The 24524-nt window shown below is 38.4% G+C and overlaps 1 protein-coding gene across 1 annotated transcript; it reads left to right on the plus strand.

Moving 5' to 3' along the window:
* Positions 1-1156: 1156 nt before the first annotated feature.
* On the plus strand, positions 1157-14643 carry LOC142341194 (actin-1-like). The gene is made up of 6 exons (XM_075392108.1): positions 1157-1347; positions 4170-4456; positions 8552-8747; positions 12175-12411; positions 13528-13682; positions 14299-14643. The coding sequence occupies exons 1-6, from the start codon at positions 1290-1292 to the stop codon at positions 14446-14448; spliced, it is 1083 nt and encodes a 360-aa protein (XP_075248223.1). The 5' UTR covers positions 1157-1289; the 3' UTR covers positions 14449-14643.
* Positions 14644-24524: the final 9881 nt, after the last annotated feature.

A 24524-nucleotide genomic window follows, 5' to 3' on the forward strand; every position in this document is an offset into this window, starting at 1 on the left:
CAGTTACGCTATTCTTGTGAATTGGTCTACAAATATATCAAATTTTCGAGTTTTTTTCTTGTTTTCAGTTTAAGTTCTTTCACGCTGAAAACAGTGGTTCAAATTGAAATTGGATGAAGTATTTTAAGTCTCGTCCAAATAATGTACAAAGTTCTACAAAGATTCTTTTTTGACATGAAATGAGTTAATTGAGGATGATTTAGTGCCCAATAACCCAGTATGTCTCAAGAAATAACCAGTTCTGCAAAAAATTAACCCAAATATTGAATTTAAAAGACAAGTATGCATTTATTTAACGTATGCATTCATTTAACCATAAAAAATCTCATAATTGAATTTTTGAAAGGCAGAGAGTTAAGGACAATTTGTCACGTTGTCTGTCCCCTCCGAGTCTCTTTATAGATTAATGTTTGTTAAAGTTTGTGTATATTGAATACTGGGAGAAATTAATTCTTTCTTAAGTAGATGTCAGTTTGCCAAAAGTGAACCAATACTCTTTGGAGTATGGTACAAGCTTGATTTTCTCTTTTTAGTGATAGGTCTTAATTACTAATGCTCCAACTTGCGTTGTACTGCCCCCCCCCCCCCCCGCGCGCTCAGTTTTGAAAGTCCATAACATAGGGGAGAAAACTGTTCCCTTTCCCGATCCGAGTATGTCATCGCAAAACGGAGAGATCATTATTTATGTGAAGCGTTGTAACCAACTGTTTTGACCAGAATTAGTGGCATCTAAAATTAAGAGTTTGTTGCTAACAGTGACCACTTAACTTACGGAACTGAAGCATTAAGTGGGATTGAGAGGTTAAACATCAACGAGAGGCTTGACCTATTGTTAGGTTAGTGGCCATAATGCTGTCATCCTCTGTTGAGTTCACTTGTGATCTTTGATCTTCATCTGGGTGTCAAAACTGTTCGACATCATATGCAAGGAAGTATGAAAGGTAAGGGTGAATGCACGAAGGAGAAGTCTTTATCAAAGAATGCATGCTACGATGAGTTTGTAATCTTTCTGCTGGTGAACTTTTCCTTTGATGGGATGGTCAATGGATCATGGAAAAGCTATTGGTCAATCCTTTGATCAACGTAGAAGCTATTGCGATCAAAATCTATAGATCAAATAGATAAAATGCAGCAGCTTGCTTTCTATTATATCGCTTCCCCCAAATGATAAGCAAACTAAGTGAATTTGGGCTGTCGAAAGAGACTGAAGATTCTTGATCATTTGCCTTATTGTCGTTCTTCTGAACAAGTTGCTTAAAACTATTCAGCTCCGATATCTCTGCATCAAAATGTGCGCAGCAGTTGTAATTGACTGTGGATCGGGGCTAGTCAAGGCTGGCTACGCCGGTAAGGACATTCCGGCTTTAATGATATTCATTATGAACATTATATAGTGTCCCATAAAGTGGCAACACAATCGAAACGCACAAAAAAACAATTAAATTAAAATTGGATTAATGTATCTATATTAAAATCAATCCCTGAGATCCAGTTAAGTTTAATGTTAGTTTGCTTGTTTATTAAAGTGCTGTAAATATATCACAAGTACATCACACTTTTGTAATTTAGACTTTTATAGGTTTTTGGTTGAGGAAAAAGATCGGCTCTTTTCTGTTATTGCCCCCCCAGCCTTATATAGCCAGTCTATTTGCACCCCCCAAATATGTACTTTTTGGTCCTTAGAGATACCTTATTTCAGTCATAATAAATTGCCGGTACCGGTAGACGAATGGATGAATTTTTGTTTGCGGTTGTCAAAAAAATCAGTGCCATAAAGCTATTCCTGTGAAAGAAAAGCGCAAAATATTAAAAACACGCATTATTCTTTGTCTGCTTACATTATAAGCAAAGTTCAATTACCGTATACTTCTTAATTTCAACACTTAGCAGCATAATTAAATTGTAAATGCCGTTTGTATATAATTGTATATGTAATTGTATGAAATGAAACCAATATGCTATAACATGTATAAGTGGAGGGTGCAAATGGACGTGGGGGGGCAATAACAGAAAAGAGCCAAAAGATCTTTATTCGTTTTTTCTCCATTTGTATGAAAGTTAGGTATATTTTTCTAAAATAAAGTTTGCAAGCACAATTCGCGTTCAACTTTAATTGAAAATTTTGCTGCTGTCTTTGTAGAAATTTTGAGCCTTTCCTATCATAGCCAGCCCCCTAACTCATACCCAGACTCAATCCTAGAGTAAAATGACAAGTTTTCCTCAACCAAACACTTATAAAAGTCTAAATTACAAAATTTTGATGTATTTGTGATATATTTACAGCACTTTAAACAAGCAAACTAACAAGAACTTACTTAACTCGACCTCAGTGATTCATATTAATCTAGATACAATACTCTAATTTTAATTTAAGTGTTTTTTGTACGTTTCGATTGTGTTGCCACTTTATGGGACACTATATAATCATTGTTCACAAAAAATCTATCATTGAAGCCGAGGGGGGGGGAGTACCTTTACTTTTAACAACCGATTTATTTGAATTCTCATCATAAGGTCCCAGAGGTGTGACTTAATGTAATGGAAATTGGCTCTCTCGCATTTCGGCTAATTGGAGGATATTGCACATGTAACTCAAATCTGCAGAAATTTTGCAAATCTCATGTATTAACTAAGAGCCACGGATTTGTTACAGAATGTGTCAAATTTGACTTAAGATTTATAGGTATCCATTTGTGGTGTTATGACGCCCGTCATATGCAAATGCTCTAATAATTTTAATCAACACCTGTTGCGATAATAGCAGTTAAATAAACTGCCAGTGTAATAAATTTTAATGCCCGATCGACACTGGAAAAATATTCAGCATTAGACTACGAGTTTATCACACTCTTTTGTCGCCACTGTTACTGTTACGATAAAAGAGTGGCAATAAACTCGTAGCCTAATGATGGAAACAGTTTGATAAACTTGTAGTCTAAAAAACTTGTGCGGTGTGTGTGGTGTGTGTAAGTGTGTGTGTGTGTGTGTGTGTGTGTGTGTGTGTGCGCGCGCGTGTGTGTGTGTGTGTTTGTGTGTGTAAGTGTGTGTAATTGAGTTCGTGTGCTTGTGTGGTGTGTGTGTGTGCGTGTGTGCATGCGTGTGTCCAGGTGCGTGTATGTGTGTAAGTGTGTGTAAGTGTGTTTGTGCGTGTCTGTGTGTGTGTGTGTGCGTATGTGTGTGTGTAAGTGTGTGTGTGTGCGTGTGTGTGTGTTTGTGTGTGTGTGTGTGTAAGTGTGTGTAATTGAGTGTGTGTGTGCTTGTGTGTGTGTACGTGTTGTGTGTGTTTGTGTGTGCGTGCGTGTGTGCGCGGGTGTGTGTATGTGTGTGTAAGTGTGTGTGTGTACGTGTGTGTGTGTGTGTGTACGTGCGTGTGTGTGTGTTTGTGTGTGTGTAAGTGTGTGTAATTGAGTTCGTGTGTGCTTGTGTGTGTGTGTTTGTTTGTGTGCGTGCGTGTGTGTGTGTGTGCGCACATGTGTGTGTGTGTGTGCGGGTGTGCATGCGTGTGTCCAGGTGCGTGTATGTGTGTAAGTGTGTTTGTGCTTGTCTCTGTGTGTGTGTGTGCGTATGTGTGTGTGTAAGTGTGTGTGTGTGTGCGTGTGCTTGTGTGTGTTTGTGTGTGTGTGTGTGTGTAAGTGTGTGTAATTGAGTGTGTGTGTGCTTGTGTGTGTATGTGCGTGTTGTGTGTGTTTGTGTGTGCGTGCGTGTGTGCGCGGGTGTGTGTATGTGTGTGTGTAAGTGTGTGTGTGTGTGTGTGTGTGTGTGTGTGTACGTGTGTGTGTGTGTGTGTGTGTGTGTGTGTGTGTGTGTGTGTGTGTGTGTGTGTACGTGTGTGTGTGTGTGTGTGTGTGTGTGTGTGGGAGGGGGGCATGAAGACAAAACGGATAACAGATCCAAAGATATATCACTTACCTTTGAAAATTTAATTGTCCACAAAAATAAAAATGAAAAACCAATAAAACACACACATTTGTATTCAATCTTGAAATGATCGCTACATGTGTTCATTAAAAAAATTACCACACGGTTGTTATCGCCCTCGAAGTTATCATAACACCTCGGCTTCGCCTCGGAGTTTGATAACTTCTCGGTGGCGATAACAACCGTGTGGTAATATTCAGTAGATTCTAGTCGCAGCTGAAAACACTGAAAAATTGTAAATGTTTTTCTAGGTGAGGGTTTGCCTCGATCTGTTTTCCCGGATGTAGTGGGACAACCAAAGAGCATGTTTGGAAATATGAAAGACTATCCGTACGTTGGAGATGAAGCTATAGCCAAGCGAGGCGTCCTCGCTTTAAAATACCCTGTCTCGCAGGGCACTATATCAAACTTCGACCAGATGGAGGCGGTGTGGGAGCATACATTCAGTAATGAGCTCAGAATATCCCCAAGTGACCACCCTCTCATGTTGACAAACTTTTCAACAGCGCCTGTTGCTCTAAGCGAAAAAATGACTCAGGTAAATTAAATGGCAAAATACAACTTAGATTCAAAATATTGGCATAATCTCACTGTAGACCTTGTATATAAGCCTAAAAGTTCTGGATCTATTTAAAAATCCCCCCAACGAAAATTTAGAATATACATATAACGTTATTGTGCTCAACTCACTGATTTAAATTTAACCAGCTATGTAGTTTGGGCGGATACTATCGGCGGATACCGATATCCGTCCTTAAGTACACCATTAGCTCTCAAATTACTGGTGCCTTAATTGTAAACCGAGAAGAAAGTTATCCAAATGCAATACTAGACGAACAAAAAAGCCAGTCTTGAATTGAGATTTGATAATTGTGCGTCTCCAGCTCTTAGTAGTTATCTCATTAATTAGATCTTCTAATTTGCCTTATTTTTACATTTGAACCATTATTTCGGCTATTATTCTGAACACCGAAGATATTGATGAATTCGCAAGTGTACGCGTTTTTTAGTTGCAACGATGCAAATTTTAGTTGCAACGATGCAAATTTTATCAATTTTCATAATCATGCAAAAATAAGACAACAACATTTGCTATTTAAACATATTAGATCATTTGGATTGTTCAAAAGTTGTCCCCACCCCTTTAGAACCTAGCAGAGAGTCCCCTAGTGATAAAAAACTATAATCTGGCCTTTCAATTTTTATCCTGGTAACCTGGCTGCTTTTTTGCTGCTGATTGAGTTCAAATAGTTAATCAACTGTCGGAAAATCTTCTGAATTCAAGTTAAAACCTGAATTTTTGAGATTTTCCGGCATGATTTTAGTGATTTTTCCCTCCTCCTTTTTCATTCCGGGTTTGGAACTAAAAAGGTCATTTAGGTTCAGTTGTGCTGATCAAGAATTCTGATATCAACCATTTCATTTGGTTTTCAGTTAATTTTAGCTACCAAAAATTCACAGATTCTTGCAAGATTTTGAATCCCGGCTAAAAATTTTTTAAATTTGAATTCGGTTTTGTAATTTGTTTAATAAACAATAATTTGCTTCAAAGATGTTTCGTAAAACATTTGTACCCCGATTTATTTTTTGCCTTGATTAATATCTTGTAAGATTCTTGCGAGAATTTTGCAAGTTTTGAATCATCTTGCAAGATTTGAATCCGCTCATCACTAGTGTTGTCTGTGCTGTACTTTTCCCCCTACACTGTACTTTCGCCCACGTTCTGTGCAGTACCACAACATGTAGCCTGGCCTACAGTATAGGTAGCCAAACATCAGTTTAAGTGCAATCGAGGACCGCTGATCACGAGCATGCCACTCGTGTGCTGTGGGATGCAATTTGACAATAACGGGTCCATTTTTGCGGCGGAGCCGTGACGCTCAGGAAGCGCGCCTACCGCCTTGGCAATCAGAATTTCTCTCCTTGTGTTCCAATTCGGCTAATTGAGATAGCAGGGCTTATTTTATTCTTGTAAGTTCAAAATAGAATGCGCATGCGTGCAAAGTTATTAGTTTTCTTTGAATGGTTAATAAATTTCTCGCTTAAATTCTATTCGCTCTTCCGGAAAAGAGATATTCTTGAACTTAATTAAAGCAAGTGATTTATCGACCCATCAACATAAACGGGAACTGAGTTTCTGTACGCATGCATATTGTTATCAACACTGTGAACTAAGTTTAACAAGCGGTGGCATTTGGGAGAATAAGTAGTTTGGATCTTTTCTGTTTTTGCCCCCCCCCCCCAGTCCTATATAACCAGGCTGTTTGCACCCCCAAATATGTACTTTTTTGTCCTTAGAGATCCTTCAATTTAGGCACAATACCGTGCCGGCACCAGCACCAGATTGGATGGATTTTTGTTTCCGGTTATCAAAGAAATTAGTGTCATAAAGCCAATCCTATGGAATATAAGCGCAAAAATAGTAAAATGACGCATTATTCTTTGTCTGCTTACATTATAAGCAAAGTTCAATTACCGTATACGTCTTAATTTCAAAACTTCGCTGCATAATTAAATTGTAAATGTCGTTTGTGCGTAATTGTATGTAATTGTATAAAATCCAAACAATATGCTATAACATGCGTAAGTGGGGGGTGCAAATGGACGTGGGGGGGGGGGGGGGGCAAAAACAGAAAAGATCCAGTAGTTTCAAGTGGTGGGTCCATAGGTACGCGTCGGAGTTTCGACGCAATAACGGACCCGGGATTTGTGGTATAAATCGCTCGGCTAGCCTCGTGGCCGAGGATAGCGGTAATCCCTCACGCTAACAACAATATCAGCTTTTCTTGATCGCACGCTAATGTGTGCATGGTTACTATAATGTTGAGGTATTTGTGAGAAATGGGGGATCGGTTACTGGGTACCAAAGCAGAAAACTTTGTAAAAGATCAAATTTTCTACAGGGTGGTATACTTTTGTGGACTTTAATGTCAGCCGTTTTTTATTTAAAAAATTGCAAGTCACAACAAAAACAAAGTGGTCCAAAATTAAATAGGCCTCAGAACTTAAAAGTTTCAGAAAAAAGGTTAAATTTAAAGCACTTCCCGATTCTGCGTTGAATAGTTGCCTAACAGAACGTTTTTGTTTACAAAGACACACACACACACAACACACACACACACACACACACACACACAAGATGAATTAATAGTCGGATCTTTTCCGTATCTGCCCGTACGTTATGCATCCCCCAATTACAGAGCACGTGTTACTAAACAGTAAATCATTATGTAAAAATATAGCACGTGCGTCTGGGGGGTGCAAATAATATGCACCCACTAAGCTGGGGGCAGAAACGGAAAAGATCCAAATAGTCATGAATTCTTAATGTTTTTATCGCACGAATCAATGACATAATAATATTTGAAAATGTAAATGACATGAAATCACTATTTCTACCCTTATGGTGAAGTGTGGAAAAAACTTACAAGTTAACCATCAGACTAGTAAATTCTTACAAAATAGAAGTCTGACTTGTAGGTTCTTACAAGTTAACAATCCTTCGTAAGAAATTGTAAGTTCACAGGGTTGTCTAAAAGCTCAAATAGGGCGTTCATTATTGCGTTAACGCTGTTATGCCAACCTCAAACTACATTAATGATAAGTTTCCCCATTTTGATACAAAGTAAAAACAAGTTTACTTTTTTGCGTAAAGATAAAATAATAATATATCTGAACACAGTTATTTATGCATTTAATTTGCTCCAAAAGTTCTTTACTACTATGCATAATATGATTACATTAATTTCAGGAAAACAGTTCTTCTAATAAGAACTCTTACATTTTTAGAAAAATGAATACTAATAAATTTGAGTATTTCGTCAAATTCGTTGATTTTTAATAATTTAGTTTCACATCAATAGTCTGATATCAATGTTCATCTTTTAAACTTTTGTAACAACATGAATTTTTGTTGTTTGAGATACAAATCTGACGAAAGTAGGAAACATTTTTATCGCAGAAAGCCCATAAATTTTTTAATTCTTAAAAAGGACGCTATGCAATTGTTCGGGTGTTATATTTTCTCGAATATTGCAACAACAATTGCCTGCATTACTTATCAGCATAAAGTTCTGTATCGGCATAAATTTCTCTGAAACATTTGTAATGAAAAAAAAATCAGTCGTGGTTCAAACCAATTTTGATGAGACAAAAATGCACAATAATTTTCGTTTTTGGAAAAATGATTATAATCACACTCTTGAAGATTATTCACGGCTTGTTATCGTTAGAATTTAAGACTTCAGGATTTTGGATTTTGCTATATACCCTTGCATTATTTCATCTCGATTTTAATTTTGTACGTAATTGGTAGAAGAGTTAACAGACCTACGGATACATACGGGGGGATACAAACTCTAAATCTGAAATCAAACTTCGGAAATCAAACTCTAAATAGTCGAAATCGTGAAAAAAGCGCGACCGACAGAAGAATTCGATGCAATCACTGATGAGCTCTTGCTATATTTTATTTTTATTGTGGTTAAAATTTTTCTACTTTCTTCTATACGTTGGACTAGAGGTGTCAACAATTTTTATTTGGAAATCTGATCTGATAAATATCTATCATGCTAACTTCATGTGCGCCCAATCGTAGCATTGGATGTTAGTTATATCACGCGTTCTCGTTTAGATAATGTTTGAAAAATTCAACTGCCCAGCCCTGTACTTGGGAAAACAGGCAGAAATGAGCATGTTCGGAGTTGGGAAATCAACAGGTGTGGTTGTGGATTCTGGATTTGGAGTCACAACAGTGGTTCCAGTAGTCGACAACAAGGTTGTCAAGGAGGCCTCTGTGAGATTGCTGATGGCCGGTTGTGATCTCTCGGGTACGCTTGTCATTAAATAACTTACCCTAACTTGCCTCAATTGTTTACCCTAACTTACCCTAATTGTAAGGTAAATTTCTGGCTTGGTTAAGACAAGGTTAAGGGAATTTTTAAGGTTATATTAAGGTAATTAATTAAGGTAATTTTAAGGCAAGCTAGAGTAAAATTTTGAGGTTTTTTTTAAGGTAGTGAGGCCTTAAATTTTCACGTAAAGTTCAGGAAAACTTAGGGTTAGTTAAGGTGAGTTAAGGAAAGGCAGATCCACCTTAACAGTTAAGGTGAGTTAGGAGGTTTTTTAAGGTAAAATTACCCTAACTTTATTTTGTGTAGCTTTTTCAGGTCGTCTTGTGTAAACAAACTGATGAATGTTTTTGCTCTTGCTATGGTTTGCATAGCTTAATAAAATGTACGACTAGGAATTACAGTTTACTTTTACATTAGAAGGGCGTAAAACATCGATTATAGTTGATCATAATCTGCTGGAAGTCGGCTCAATCTAGAGATAACATGGTTTTTTGTTCAGTTTTCGCCGATCGACATATCTGATATTCTCTTAAATTACGATTCTTCTTGTTTTTTTACCTGTTTCCAAAAAAATAATAAGTTTTGTACAACTACTCTATCACATAATTGTTTTATATTATTTTTTAACCGGAATTGTCGTTGATTTTTCGGGAGGGATTAGAAAATTGTAAGGTCTAAAGGTTTTTCATTTTTTTTGTGATTCATTGCTTGGCATTTATTATTTGTTGAGATTAGCATTGGTTTCTAATGCTTTGATGTTCTAAAAGGAAAAGCAAATATAAATTTTGATGCTAGTCTGGACTAGCATTAATTATTTTTTCCTTGTCTGGACTGAATCGAGGGCTTGTCTTGACGTAGTAACACGTTCTACAGTATCTCAGCAAAATGCTCTCAAACATTACCTTGGCTCTAAGGACGCAAAAATTAAACAAAAATTATTGCGTTAAACTACGCTGACATGTCTGACTTTTTGAATGATCGAAATGATTTTTTTTACTTATAAATTTGATATTATTTTTTGGTAATTTTTGATTGTTTTTCTGCCAAAAGATGATGGCATTTGCAGAAAGTAATTGAAAAAGTAATTTTTAAGTAGTCGAAAAAGTTTTTAAAATCTGAATAGTCAGTCACTGAGAGCTTTACTCGTGAGTTTTTTGTGTAGTCTACTAGATGAACGTTTTGTTACAATTATATTGGTTAAAATAATTAATTACTGTTCTTCGATTGTTTTCTACAAACCGTTGCCTACATAACGTTTCGATAATTGACTCTGTTATGGTAAAAGAATTTTAGCCAACTGAAAGTTATACAGTCAATTCAAACTGTTTGGAACCGCTGTCAAACTTTATTTTGCAATTCTAGCCCAAATTGCATTAAGAGACATAATCGAGTAACTGAAAACCAATCGCTCTAAAAAATTAGGTGAGTACTGTTTCGTATATTATTTCAGCCGTTTTTGTTAGCAGGGTCAGTAAGATCGTTTTATATTCCGCTGAAATGTTTTATGTTGAATCTGGCAATCGGCTACAATAAGGGCTTGATTTTTATGAATTTTTAAAGGAAACTATTCTAAAAAAGCCTTCAATCTACCTAGACACTCTTGTTTCAATGAAAAGCAACTATCGCTCGGATCTATTCTGTTTCGCCCCTCCCCCCAGCTTAGAGCGCATAAATCTTTTATGAGCTCCAGGCGAACGTGCTATTTTCTTACATAGTAACGTGCTATATAACAACATATAATTTGTAACTGGGGGTCATAAAAAACACTGGGGGGGGGGAGGGAGACAGAATAGATCCTTTTGCTCTTACGATTCACGAAAACTTAGATTTTGGGGGTGCTAAATTAACGGCTATATAGGGCTGGGGGGGGGCTAGCAGAAAAGATCTCATAATAGCTCTTTTTCGTTTGATTCTTAATAGTAAACTTAATAGTAAGATCGTTTTATATGACATTACAATGATCTCTTATATTGAATTTGACTTATAATAACACTTTTTATTTGACCCCTAACACTAAACTTCCTACTGGGAATTGAGTTCATCTGCTTAAAATGTAACTTAGAACATTTTAGATTACAGAAGTATATCAAGAAGGCAGGGAAGAAAAGTCAGTCAAAAACAATTCAATGAGGCCGATTTGAAAAAAAATGGGAATTAAAAAAATGACGCATACGATAATCATATTTGCTTCATACTTTGTTTGAAAGCAGTTAAATGCTACTAAAAATCTCGAGGCTTAGCAAAAAAATGTCTGCGTTTAGTCATTTTTCCCAAAATGCAACACCTGAGATTTAATGATATCACGTTTATTCAAAGCGAAATGTTTTTAGATGTCGAAATTTGTGCTTCCTTATTTGCTTCCAAAAGTTTATTGTTGGTTCAACAAATCTCTGTTAATTCAACCGAGAAATTGGAGAAAATGCCTGAAATTTAATTTCAAACGATTTGAGCGTAGAAAACTCTGCTATCAGATTGCGAAAGTGTTTAATTTGCTTTTTGTAAAATTTCATTTATGAAATGTACCGCTGCTTGCCCTGATTTGAGGGCACATCCAATTTTCGGATCTATTCTGTTCCCCCCCCCCCTCAGTGTTGTTTATGACCCCAGTTACAAATTATATGTTGTTATATAGCACTTTACTATGTAAAAAAATAGCACGTGCGCCTGGGGGTCATAAAAATTTATGGTATGCTCACTAAGCTGGGGGGGGGGACAGAATTGATCCCAGATTTCAACAAAAACAATCGATACTTTCCCAAGTCAAGTATCGACTGTTTTTGTTGCAAAATTTTGCTGCTTGACTTCGAAAAAAAGCGAGCCAAGATTTCGGATCAGTGCTGTCAGTACATTGTGCGAATGCACACTACTGAGCCTCCTTGTAAATATTGGATAAATACAATCACTTTTTCTTCTGTTTTTGATATATTCGGAATAGAAGAGGTTCTTTATAGGTTTGCAGAAATCAAGAGCCGTTGTTACATTTTTCAAGTTTTGACATCTTTTGAAATTTCTCTGGTATGTCTTTTTGTTAAGTTTTCAAGAAAGTTTCCATATTATTTGGTAATAAGATGGAAAAATTTTTGATAAATTTGATACTGTAAAATCGATTGACAGCTTCGCAGCCTCTTCCAAATATCAACCCCGAATGTGATACACTGCTGTGAAATGCAGCCCCCCCCCCCCCCAATACGTTATGCCCCCCCCATACGTTATGCCCCCCCCCCCCCCCAATACGTTATGCCCCCCCCCCCAGATACAGAGCACGTGCCATTACAAAGTAAATCATTATGTTAAAATATGGCACGTGCGTTTGGAGTGTGCAAATAAAATGCACTCACTAAGCCTAAGCTGGGGGAGGGGGGGGGGGGGGGGCACAAACGGAAAAGATCCGAGAATTGTTTAGACTACATGGCGAAGCTTTTGTCTAAAAGTGGCTACCACTTGACCACATCGGCTGAACGTGACTTGGTCACAGATATTAAGGAGAAGTTCTGCTATGTGTCTCTGAACTACGAGAGTGAAAGTGCTTCGCCCAAGAGCTACACTTTGCCTGATGATTCACAACTCACTGTGACAAGCGAGCGGTTCCGATGTCCAGAAGCGCTCTTCAAACCTTCCATGGCTGAAATTGGATCTATAGGTACTTAGATTCTTTCCCAATAAGGGTCCATGTGTATACTCGGAATAACGGAAAGATATCTAGACCCCCTCCCATAGTTTGCATAAGGTCATTTAGAAATTTAGGTCATTCATAAAAAGATCAGTCTGAAATGTGGGGAATAATAAGAAAAAGGGCAGCTGAAAACAGGCTACTGTAGGCCTAATGCTGTTCCGCTGCGATTACGCAGAAACCAAAATTATTAATTATTATTATGCCTGTCTTGTCGTAACGAGGCGACAGTAGATGGTAATCTTGCAAGATGACGAGTTATTTTTCGAGTTGTAAAAGGTTTTAGAATGTTTTCCCATTTTGATTCCAATTATATTTAAAAAAACAAGCATCACATCATTGTCACAAATACACAGTTTCCCGTTTTAGTTTTTGTGATAAAAACTATCAGGTTTCACAGACTGGTAATTTAAAAATCAATTAGAAATTTATCAAAAGTTTTAGATTTTCATTGCTCTGAGCTGTTTCCTTTTGTGAACAAATTTTGTGACCTCAATACCATGCGTGACTAAACAACTGATCACTTTTGCACTGATAATGGTTTATAAATTCTATTAAACGGACAGCCATTAATGTTGAAAAAAACTCTACCCAATAGATTGTAGGCACATTCTATGGGGGGGGGGGGGGGGGGGGTGTATATTCTAACGTGACAACCAAAAACCACCCGAGTAGTCGAGACCGAATGGTTATATTGCAAGAACTTGCAAGCTGAATTGTTAACTTGTAAGTTTCAGTAAAAACTGAAGATGACATTGAAAAAATGAAGTTTATGATTGACTTTATATTGGAAAATTGCCCGTTATAGTATAATGGGACTACAAATGAAAGAATCAAACAAAGACTATCAGTTTTATGGAGGTTTGAAACAGAAAATTTGAAGACTGTCTAAAATGTTTTTAATTTTGAATATTTCTTCTCTGTATAAAAATGGAATTCAAGAAAAAATGTTTTTCCATAGCAAAATTTATATCTAGCTTATTTTTCCTATTCTTAGCTCACCGTTACCGCCGTTTTGTGTTTTTGTATTCTCTTTTTCTTTTTTCGCTATTTTTTGATCTTGTGTTTGCCCCTTAATTGCTTTAGGTTTACATAAGGCAGTAATGGAGGCGGTGAAGGCCAGCAGTTCCAGTGTCCAGGACGACTTGCTGGCTAACATTGTGGTGGCTGGTGGGAGCTCTTCATTCCCTGGATTCGCTGCCAGACTGCAGAAGGAGGTGGCAGCCCTGACCAACATGAATGTGAGCTCACTTTTTGGCTTGTATAGGTTGCCCGGTAAAATTATCACTTTAAATTATTAAGTCCAGCGGTCAAGTTGAAAACATACGAATTAATAACTAGAGTTTAGCTAAATGCAAAAAGCATTGATATCTCGGTTTTCACAATCTCGTTAAATCGTGGGGTCTTTCCCACAATAGCCCCCTATGAAATTGTAGTCCCCCCATTATGGTATAATTACCATGATTGGGGGGACTATAGGTTATCTGACCACTAAGCTGGGGGGGGGGGGGGCTATAATGGGAAAGACCCAGATCATCATTTGAACTGCGGATGTGCGTTTGTGGCCTGATTTTATGGGACACGACATGACAGAATAATAGCTATTATTTAAAGTGCGGACACTTCCGTTATTGCCCCCGTTGTCTCAAATTATATTTGCCTTTGGATAGAAAATCGCCTATTTTTCAATATGAAGTTTTCAATGTGCAGTTTCTTCAGGCGTTGGTTTGTTCAAAAATGTGATTACCACCCCCCGCACCCCCGCACCCCACATCTCTCTCTCTCTCTCTCTCTCTCTCTCTCTCTCTCTCGTCGTATCCTGGCATTACTACTTTTTACTTAAATTTCTTTTCACAGGTGAGTGTTTGTGATGACGCTAACAAGAAGTACTCTGTGTTCCACGGTGCCTCCAAGTTTGCAGCCCAGTCTAACTTTGCATCCCAGCTGGCTGTCTCCAAGAACGAATACAACGAGCATGGAGCATCTATTGTCAATACCAGGTGCTAGATTCGTTCACACGGCACAAGGGGGGGGGACTTCAACCAAGAACTTCAAAGCTCTGAAAGAAAAACTATCAAAAATGTCCTGTTATAATTTTATAAACTGCAAAACTGCAAGCAGTCATAATTAAATTCAAACTGTTTATCATCATAAAACAAATAGTAGAGTTAATATTTACAATAAATTTAATTTGCGGTTGCAGAGTTTTTCTAAATTGCCCAAACTATTCAAGTAGAAGTCAAGTTGAGTTGAAGCAACTGAAAGAGAAGCCAGTGAACGTCGAAGAGTGATGACGCAGGTTATTGTTCAAAGCTTTTGCTAAGCAATGCATTTCTCCTGTGCCAAGAAATTTGAATTGTATTCCAAAATTATTATTGAGAAAATCTAGCTTTTTTCGCACAGTTGAGTTCTTCGAGATCATTTGGATCTATTCTGTTTGCCCCCCCCCCCCCCAGCTTAGTGAGCATAAATTTTTTATGACCCCCAGGCGCAGGTGCTATTTTCTAACATAGTAACGTGCTATATAACATAATATAATTTGTAACTGGGGGTCATAAAAAACACTGAGGGGGGGGGGGGGGGGGGACAGAATAGTTCCGATTTTTTGTTGAAGATTGCAAGTGAATTTTTAGGAGAAAGCATGGTCGCAAAAATGCATGTTAAAATTGTCGGGCGAAGGAGAACACTAGATTTCTTCACAAAATATGGTAGCCGAACAAAGTTAGCGTTGTAGTTTGTTGGCCGCCGACTGCAACTGCTGTTTTTCAGGGGCTATTCTTATAAAATGGACCAGTACTGTATTCGAACCCGCATCTCTTACCTGAAAGCCTAGTGTGCTTATCATAACACCAACTGGTCTTAAGCTCTCGAACTTGGGCATCTCTTATAATCCATTCCGATGCTCTCAATTATTCGTCAAGGCTTCATCTCTTTGGCCAAAGTATACACTGAACAAGCGGAGCTTCTTGTCTAGCTAGCTGTTTCAAGCTTTTATTATGAACAATTTACACGAGATTGTTATCTCTCAATCTTCTAACAAACACTGTTAGCAATAATTTCAATATTGAACTCTTTATCAACAGGGATGTTTGCCCGTAATTATTAAAAGCGTTTACGTTAAATTTTGATATAAGCCTTCTTGACAAGCAAAGCAAAGTTAGTTAGTTATTCATGACATCGGTTTAACAACATGTTCGTCTTCCTAAAATGAGACTTAGTGCCTCTTTAATATTTGTTTTTCTATTTCTACAAGAAGGCAGTTTAATTTTTCAAGATTTTATTTTTAAACACAACTCAATGACTAATAACTTTTTATCGAAAATTTTCTGATATGATTTTTTTATAATGTTTCAAAAAAGAAAATGGATAGTTCGTCTAAAAATCAAGGCATATGGTTTCAAAAAAAATTCTTTTTACAAAGAAGGTCTCAATTTTAACTGATGTCCTTAAAATGAATTTTAGTTGAATGCATGAATTGAATTATGGTATTAATGACACGCCGCTAAAAAAATATAGCTCACTTAAAATGAATAAAAACTGTGCCTGGCCTTATTTTTGTTTACATAAAAGTGGTGTCTGACTTAAAATTTTATGAAGAGTTTCTTGTTACTTTCACTCCTAGAGTCAGTTGTAGGAATCGCGGTGGAATAAAAATTGCCGACCCAGTATAGTACAATGGAATTCTGATCGCTCACTATAGTCAAAAACACAAGCAATATTTTCAGTGCTGGACTTAGATTGTTTAAGTTGCTCCAAAAAGCTCTGGTTAATGTCCAGACAATTTAAACCTTATTTAAGCTCGCCAGAGTTAATTATAGGCTATAATGTATTCTCAGGTTATTAACGTTGTCTAACGATTTCAGCTTTTGAATAGTTTCAAGCAAATAGTTCGACTTAAAACGTTTCGACAAATTTAAGGATTTGAAATTTCGCGCACTACATTTTTTGACACTTCATTATAGATAAAAATAAAGATACTATCAATTTTTTCAAAAAAAGTTCTCTATCAACATAAATTTAGTTCCAAATTTTGTTCTGCTTAATTGTCCAGATATTTTTTCTACTTCTTTCATTCTCCAACGAAAAACATACCCGACAGATTGCAGGAAAATAGCCACCGTTGATTCCCATAACCAAGATTGGGATTGAAAGAAGAGAAAAAACTAATGAAAACGATGATTTTTGTACACAAACAATTTTAAAGTGCGAACTATTTTGATGTCATATTGGAGCTGAACATACTCCTGTTTCGTAGTGAGACAACACAGGGGTTAGCATCAATACCAATGAGCATTAAAGATGTTAACTAAGAACAACCTTCGAATAACGAGCATCTAAAATCGGGCTTTATGGATTTATGACGTTTCTATTTCTGATTGCATTTTTTGATACTAGCTTTGTTAATTTTGAAATGCATTGCTGAGCAACTGCTGTGTAAAATCATTTTTAACAGATTGAGAGAAGAGTGAAACTAGCCTAGAGAAGTCAAAAAAGAATTCAAGCAAAAAGTTGAACAAGCTGTAAAGCGAAAAAATTTTAGTACGAGTACGACGAAGTAAAAAAACATAGCGGAACACCTCCTGAAAAAAATCGGAGTAGACATTGACTACCCCAACCAAGATGTTGGAGCTGAGCTTAAGGAATAACAAGCTTGCGTAGTTGGGGAAAATAGAAACAAAACACTTTCTCTTGTCTTAGTCATTTAATAGTTATAGTTATAGTTCTAGTTCTAGTTACAGTTTGTCACGTGAGAAAAAAGAGAAAAAGAGGGAAATAACAAAAAAGCAACACACAGAACTCAACGTAGTAGCCGCAGAAAACGGCTGAAAGTATAACTCAACAAAATATTGCAAAACAAATTGTCTTGAGCAGTAAATAACGTGTTACTGTGTCTTGAACTAGAAATATTCCTGAGCAGTAAATTGTTACTGTGTCTTGTATTCAAAATATTATTCTTGAGCAGTAAATTCTGTTACTGTGTCTTGCATCAACGAATTATTGGAGCTGAAATTCAACTGTTACAACCCCAACTTCTGGTATTCTCAACTTGTGAGTACAAACAGCAAAAGCCAAATTAGGTTTAAATTTAAATATTTTTGCACAAACAGGTCTTAGACATATATCTTTGTCTTCGATTTGTTTTTTCTATCGGATTGAACTGGTATACATAAAGAGATCCCGTATTGTGTGATCTGTAGCAATCCAGTTCAAATTGATAGTTGAAAAAACTAAGAATAGACAAAAGTTACGAAATAAAATAGTTAATGCAACGGTAAGTACAGCAGAGCGGATATACAGTTACAAAAGCGAACTGCATAAACGAAGTATCCGGACAGATTTTGTAACCACTCAGAACGAACTGGGCGGTGTAAAACTTTCTTTGTGAAACACAAGGAGAGCAGCCGTTACATTTGGTCCGCCGACCCGGACAGTGGAATAAACTGCTGTCCAACCCAACAGTCGAAGTGACGAAGTCATCGACGAACGAGAACAAAACTCAACAGGCAATTCAACAACGCAAAGCCAATTAGGCAAAGCAAATAGGAACGTTGAAAAGCAACAACTAAATTAAAGCAAACAAATAAAGGAGCTGTAGAGGTTCAAGCTGCAGTCCCGAAGTACACAAGAAGTGACTCCGTCACAGAGTCAAAGCGTTTTGGACCGCCAGATCAACAACTTGCGAAACAAGTGGATTGAGAAACAGGAAGAAGGTTTTGAGCTCATTGATAATCGAGATCGACCAAGCAAGCTCAAGACTCTTTATCAGCAGATACTGCAATTGGACGACAGCATTCAAAAACTCGTGAATAAGAAAGCTGAGACTCTCCGAGACCCAGATATTTCTTTAAAACGCAAACTTGAGACAGAAAAATATTTTCAATATTTGAACGCAGAGTGGTTGCCGTATATCCACGGAGAGACAAACATGTCAAGCCAGCAAAGCCAGTCAACTCTTCATGCTAATGAAGAGCAACCGCCTGCGAATAATGTGCAGCAGTTAGCACAAAACGTTGGAATTCCAGAGTTTAACCAAAACCATGGTAACACAAGCAATGCAACGACGAATACGGTTACACGGACAATCAACCAGGATACAGAAAACGCTTCGGAAACATCTTCAGTGAAACGTCAGGTTGAAGAACGAATAAAAGAATTTGAAATTGAATTTGAAAGAAAGTTGCAAATCGAACGAGCACAATTTGATCGAAAGAGGTTGGATCTAGAAATGCAAATGAAAGAACTAGAGATGCAACATCAGCTTCGGGAAAAAGAGCGAGACCTAGAGCGCCAATTGCAAAAAACAGCGTTGGAGAAAGATGACTTCCGTTCTCAATCGACTAAGGCGCGTGACAAGTCACCTTTCAATTGGACCCCAAAAGGGAGAGATGTCTCGGAGTGGGCGAATTCGATGAACGACACGCGAACGCCAATTCGACCAAGAGCTCGCTTTGACGTCAGCCCTGAACGGAATAAGCAGAGGCATTACCCATGGTACCTAAACTCTCGCGAACGCTCAGTAAGTGTTGAAGGGCGGGATATATCGCCGATAGCTGGAAGGCACTACAACACTGGACATTCAAGCAGTAGTTTACCCAAAATGAGGTTAAACAATTTTGACGGAAACCCACTGGAGTGGCCTGAGTGGTCTAGCATGTTCATAGCAACAGTAGATAAACGCACGATTCCCGACTCAGAAAAAATGAGCCATTTGAAGACTCTGCTAACAGGCAAAGCAAAATCTGCAATCTCGGGAATGGGCTATTCTGGACAGTTTTATAGTGCTGCCTGGAATATTTTAGAAAGAAATTTTGGAAGACCGCATGTAATTATAGATGCGCAGCTCGAGAGCCTACGAAAAGCTAATCAAGTGAAACCTCATGATTCAACCAGCCTGATTAATTTTTCTGTTATTGTATCTAACTTCGTGAACGTGCTTAAAGAGTACAAACATATTGGTGACTTGCAATCAAGTTCGACATTGTACATGGCAGTTGATAAGCTACCACAGGTTCTTAAAGAAAAATGGTGGTTCTACGTCGATGACAAAGACGAGGACTGGCCTGACCTTATCATGTTTGAAAAATGGCTATCACGAATGGCATTCGTGCATGAAGGTTTTTCAGCGTTTAAAGGGGAACGCAAAGAAGAAGACCGACGCAACGCAAATAGAGAAATACAATTCTCGAAGACATCGAACTTCAGTGCAAGTTCAAACCTGCAAGAAACCAAGCAGACGCAAAGCGATCACTGCCCATTAGCCGATGGCACTCATAAAATTTGGAACTGTCCATCATTCAAAAACATGAGTGTGAATGATCGATACGTGGCAGTGAGGAGAGAACGCTTATGTTATGGATGTCTGGGAAAAGGACATGCAATCAAAGATTGCAAAGTCAAATTGTGCGGTATAAACGGATGTACCAAAAAGCACAACAGACTGCTACACTCAGAAAACCGAATGGACGAGGGTAGTCACGCAGTTAACGTAAGCGCAGCAACAATCAACCAGAGTAACCAAGTTACTAGTTTTCTTCAAATAGTTCCGGTATCGGTTCAGAGTGGTGGTAACAGGCTGACTACCTATGCTTTCCTCGATAGTGGGTCAACAGTTTCATTCATCGACCGAAGTGTCAAGAATCAACTACAAGCCAAAGGCACGGACGTTACCTTGAACATAGCTGGCATACATGGAACGCAAGATTTGAGGACAGAGAAGGTTCCTATCACAATAAAGGGACTACATTCAAAGGTGCATTCAATTGAAGCGTTTGCACACCCATCAATCTTGTTGGGAAACACAACATATGACTACAAGGAACTGAAGAACAAATTCAGACACCTGAATGTTCTCACTAACAGAACATTCAAACCGATGGAAGTAGGTATTATACTTGGACAAGATGCCTACGAAATTCAACGTCCATTGGACTATAAGATTGGAACACGAAGTGAGCCTTTCGCCGTCTTAACAGAATTAGGATGGGTAGTCAGTGGTCCCATGACAGGCAAGAAAAGTCAAAATGTTTGTCATTTTGCCTTCACAGAAGATGTGAAAGTGGCAGAAAATATCTAATCATGGTGGGACATAGAAACTTATGCTTCCAAAATAAATGTTGTAAGTCAATCAAAGAAAGAGCAAAAAGCTCAGAAGTTTCTAGAGAGCACTACAAAGTTTACAGGCGAGCGGTACGAAGTGGGCATGCTCTGGAATGAACCAGAACCCAGTCGTCCAAACAACTACGGCTCAGCCCTTGGTCAGCTCCACTCACTGGAACGAAGATTCCAACGAGACCCAAAGTTAAAAGATTTGTATCAACAGTCAATTGATACAGATGTTGAAAAGCGATTTGTGAAGATCCTTGGTAAATCGGAAGTCAAAGGCACTTTCGGAAGAGAATGGTATTTGCCACACCATCCAGTACTAAACCCCAACAAACCGGGTAAAGTTCGCCGTGTTTGCAACGCTGCAGCAAAATACAAGGACGTATGCCTAAATAACAAGCTGTTAGCCGGACCCGATCTACTACACGGATTGATCGGAACAATATTCAGATTTCGAGAAGGACCAATTGCCCTAACCGCAGATATTGAATCAATGTTTCTGCAAGTGCAAGTTCCTGAACGGGATAAAAGCTGCTTGAGATTCCTGTGGCGACCAACAATGAACGAACCTGTGCAAATTTACGAGTATCAGCGTCATGTTTTCGGAGCAAAGAGTTCACCAACATGTGCCAACTACGCTCTGAAGCGAGTAGCGATCGATAACGAGGACGAGTTCCCAATTGCAGCAAAAACAATCCAAAACAATTTCTACATGGACGATTTCATCAAGTCAGTCGAAACACCTGAGGAAGCAATCAAGGTTTTCAAACAACTGCAACCTCTTCTCTCAAAACATGGATTTGAACTGAAGAAGTGGATCACCAACAGCGACGTGGTAACCAACGCAATCCCAGAGGACTTAAGATCAATCAGCAAAACAAAGCAGGTTGAAGTAGAACCCAGCCAGGAAGGGTCTCCGGTGCTTGGGCTTCAGTGGACGATTACCGATGATAGTCTACAGGTTTGTAGAGGTACAAGCAAAGAATTTGAGACCCCAATCACCCAAAGGAAGATCTTATCTCTAGTTTCTTCAGTGTTTGATCCTCTTGGACTGTTTGCACCATTCAGTGTCCATATGAGACGACTCCTGAAGAGCATCTGGACCAAAAATGGACAACATTGGGACAACTCAGTAGAACCTAACGAAGAAGAAGAGTTTCTGAAGTGGAAGGCGCAGCTTCCAGAAGTAGCAGAAACCAGCATTGATAGAAGATACTTCAGCACAGCCAAGGACAAATGGGAACTTCATGTGTTTGCCGACGCATCTGAAGACACAATGTGCGCTCTGGCATACCTACGTTCAGAGCCCAAAGAATACTCAGCAGACTTAGCTTTTGTAATCGGAAAGTGCCGAGTCGCACCGATGCGACACCTTTCCATACCACGCTTGGAACTACAAGCAGCAGTGATGGCGGTGAGACTTAAAGAACAGATAGTGAAGGAACACGAATCGAAGATTCAAAGTTGTAACTTCTGGACAGACTCCACTACTGTTCTGCAATGGATTCACAGCTCCCACCGTAAGCAACAGGTGTTTGTTGCAAACAGAGTAGCTGAGATTTTGGATACAACTAATGTTTCACAGTGGAATCATGTGAGTGGTATTAACAATCCAGCTGACATCGGGACACGAGCGATCAATGTTGACGAACTTAAGAGAAGCGAATGGCTCACTGGGCCGGCCTGGTTGGAGCAACGAGAGAACGAATGGCCTGAACAGTTGAATTTAACATTTGCTTCAGACGAACAAAACGACGAAATGGTCTTCTCAGCAAAGGTTGAAGAGAAGAAGCCGATGATTCAGTCGGAAAGATTTAGCAGTTTCAATCGACTAGTAAATACAATGGCATACGTACATCGTGTATTCAAAAAACACAAACCGGCAACAAAAACACTAAGTGTTGAAGAAAGAGAGGATGCACAAGCAAGCATCTTCAGACTACTGCAGCAAGAACAGTTTACTGAAGAGATGAAATCTCTCAAGGCTGAAAGGGAAATTCCAAAAAACAGCAAAATCCTCCAGTTTTCACCATTCATAGACCAGCAAGGACTTATTCGTGCTCAAGGCAGAATAGGTAAAAGTCAACTGAGCTTCGAAACGAAGCATCCAATACTGTCACATTGGAAGCACCATGTAGTTGAATTATTTTTGCGAAATGAACATAGGAATAGTCATCACGAAGGTACTGAACATGTCAGAAACATAGTTCAGCAGAAATTCTGGATCCTAGGCATACGAAATGCTTTGAGATCGATCAAAAACAAATGCATTAGATGTCGAAAGGGAAGAGCCCAAACAAAGGCACCCGTAATGGCAGAACTACCTGAAGAACGATTAGTCGCATCAACAGTGTTCTCGAATGTGGGCGTAGACTATTTCGGACCATTCACAGTAAAGATTGGTCGAAGAAACGAAAAGCGTTGGTGCTGTCTATTCACATGCCTTACTGTACGTGCGGTACATATAGAGATTGTACCAAAACTAGACACTGATTGTTGTCTGAACGCAATTATGCGATTCATTGCACGAAGAGGCAAACCGGTCAAAATGATTAGCGATAACGGGACAAACTTCGTTGGAGCTGAAAAAGAACTGGCAGAGTATATAGCAGCATGGAACAAGGTGCGAATTGAAGAACATCTGATTCAACAAGGTATCAGATGGAAGTTCAACCCACCTGCAGCACCACACTTTGGAGGAGTGTGGGAAAGACTGGTTAGGAGTTGCAAGAAGGCAATGTACGCAGTGCTGGGCAATCGATCAGTCACGGAGGATGTTCTGTCAACCACGATGTGTCTTGTTGAACAGACGCTGAATGCTAGACCGCTGACACAAGTCAGTTCTGATGCTACCGATTTAGAAGCTATTACTCCAAACCACTTCCTACTTGGCAACAAGAACCTTTGTTTACCGTATCTATCAGGTGCAGAGCAATTTGTTGATCATAGAAAGCTCTTCCGACAAACACAAGCTTACGCAGACCTCGTCTGGGACAGATTCCGTAAAGAATACTTGCCAACGTTGAATAGTCGAAAGAAATGGCAGACCACAACGGAAAGAAGTCTTCAGCAGGGTGATCTTGTGTGGTTAGTGGAAGACAGTGACAAACGTGGATATTACAATCTGGGTCGAATAACCGAAACATTTGAAGGTTCCGACGGAGTGATTCGATCAGCGAAAATCCGAACAAAAGATGGATACTACAAGAGGTCCGTAGTGAAGCTCCCTCCAGTACTTCCAACTGACGATGATGTTTTCACGAAGGAAAACAGGGCCGGCGATGTTGGAGCTGAGCTTAAGGAATAACAAGCTTGCGTAGTTGGGGAAAATAGAAACAAAACACTTTCTCTTGTCTTAGTCATTTAATAGTTATAGTTATAGTTCTAGTTCTAGTTACAGTTTGTCACGTGAGAAAAAAGAGAAAAAGAGGGAAATAACAAAAAAGCAACACACAGAACTCAACGTAGTAGCCGCAGAAAACGGCTGAAAGTATAACTCAACAAAATATTGCAAAACAAATTGTCTTGAGCAGTAAATAACGTGTTACTGTGTCTTGAACTAGAAATATTCCTGAGCAGTAAATTGTTACTGTGTCTTGTATTCAAAATATTATTCTTGAGCAGTAAATTCTGTTACTGTGTCTTGCATCAACGAATTATTGGAGCTGAAATTCAACTGTTACAACCCCAACTTCTGGTATTCTCAACTTGTGAGTACAAACAGCAAAAGCCAACTTAGGTTTAAATTTAAATATTTTTGCACAAACAGGTCTTAGACATATATCTTTGTCTTCGATTTGTTTTTTCTATCGGATTGAACTGGTATACATAAAGAGATCCCGTATTGTGTGATCTGTAGCAATCCAGTTCAAATTGATAGTTGAAAAAACTAAGAATAGACAATAGTTACGAAATAAAATAGTTAATGCAACGGTAAGTACAGCAGAGCGGATATACAGTTACAAAAGCGAACTGCATAA

The sequence above is a fragment of the Convolutriloba macropyga genome, chromosome 6 (genome assembly GCF_964194025.1).
Source record: "Convolutriloba macropyga chromosome 6, txConMacr16.3, whole genome shotgun sequence".
Lineage (NCBI taxonomy): Eukaryota > Metazoa > Xenacoelomorpha > Acoela > Convolutidae > Convolutriloba > Convolutriloba macropyga.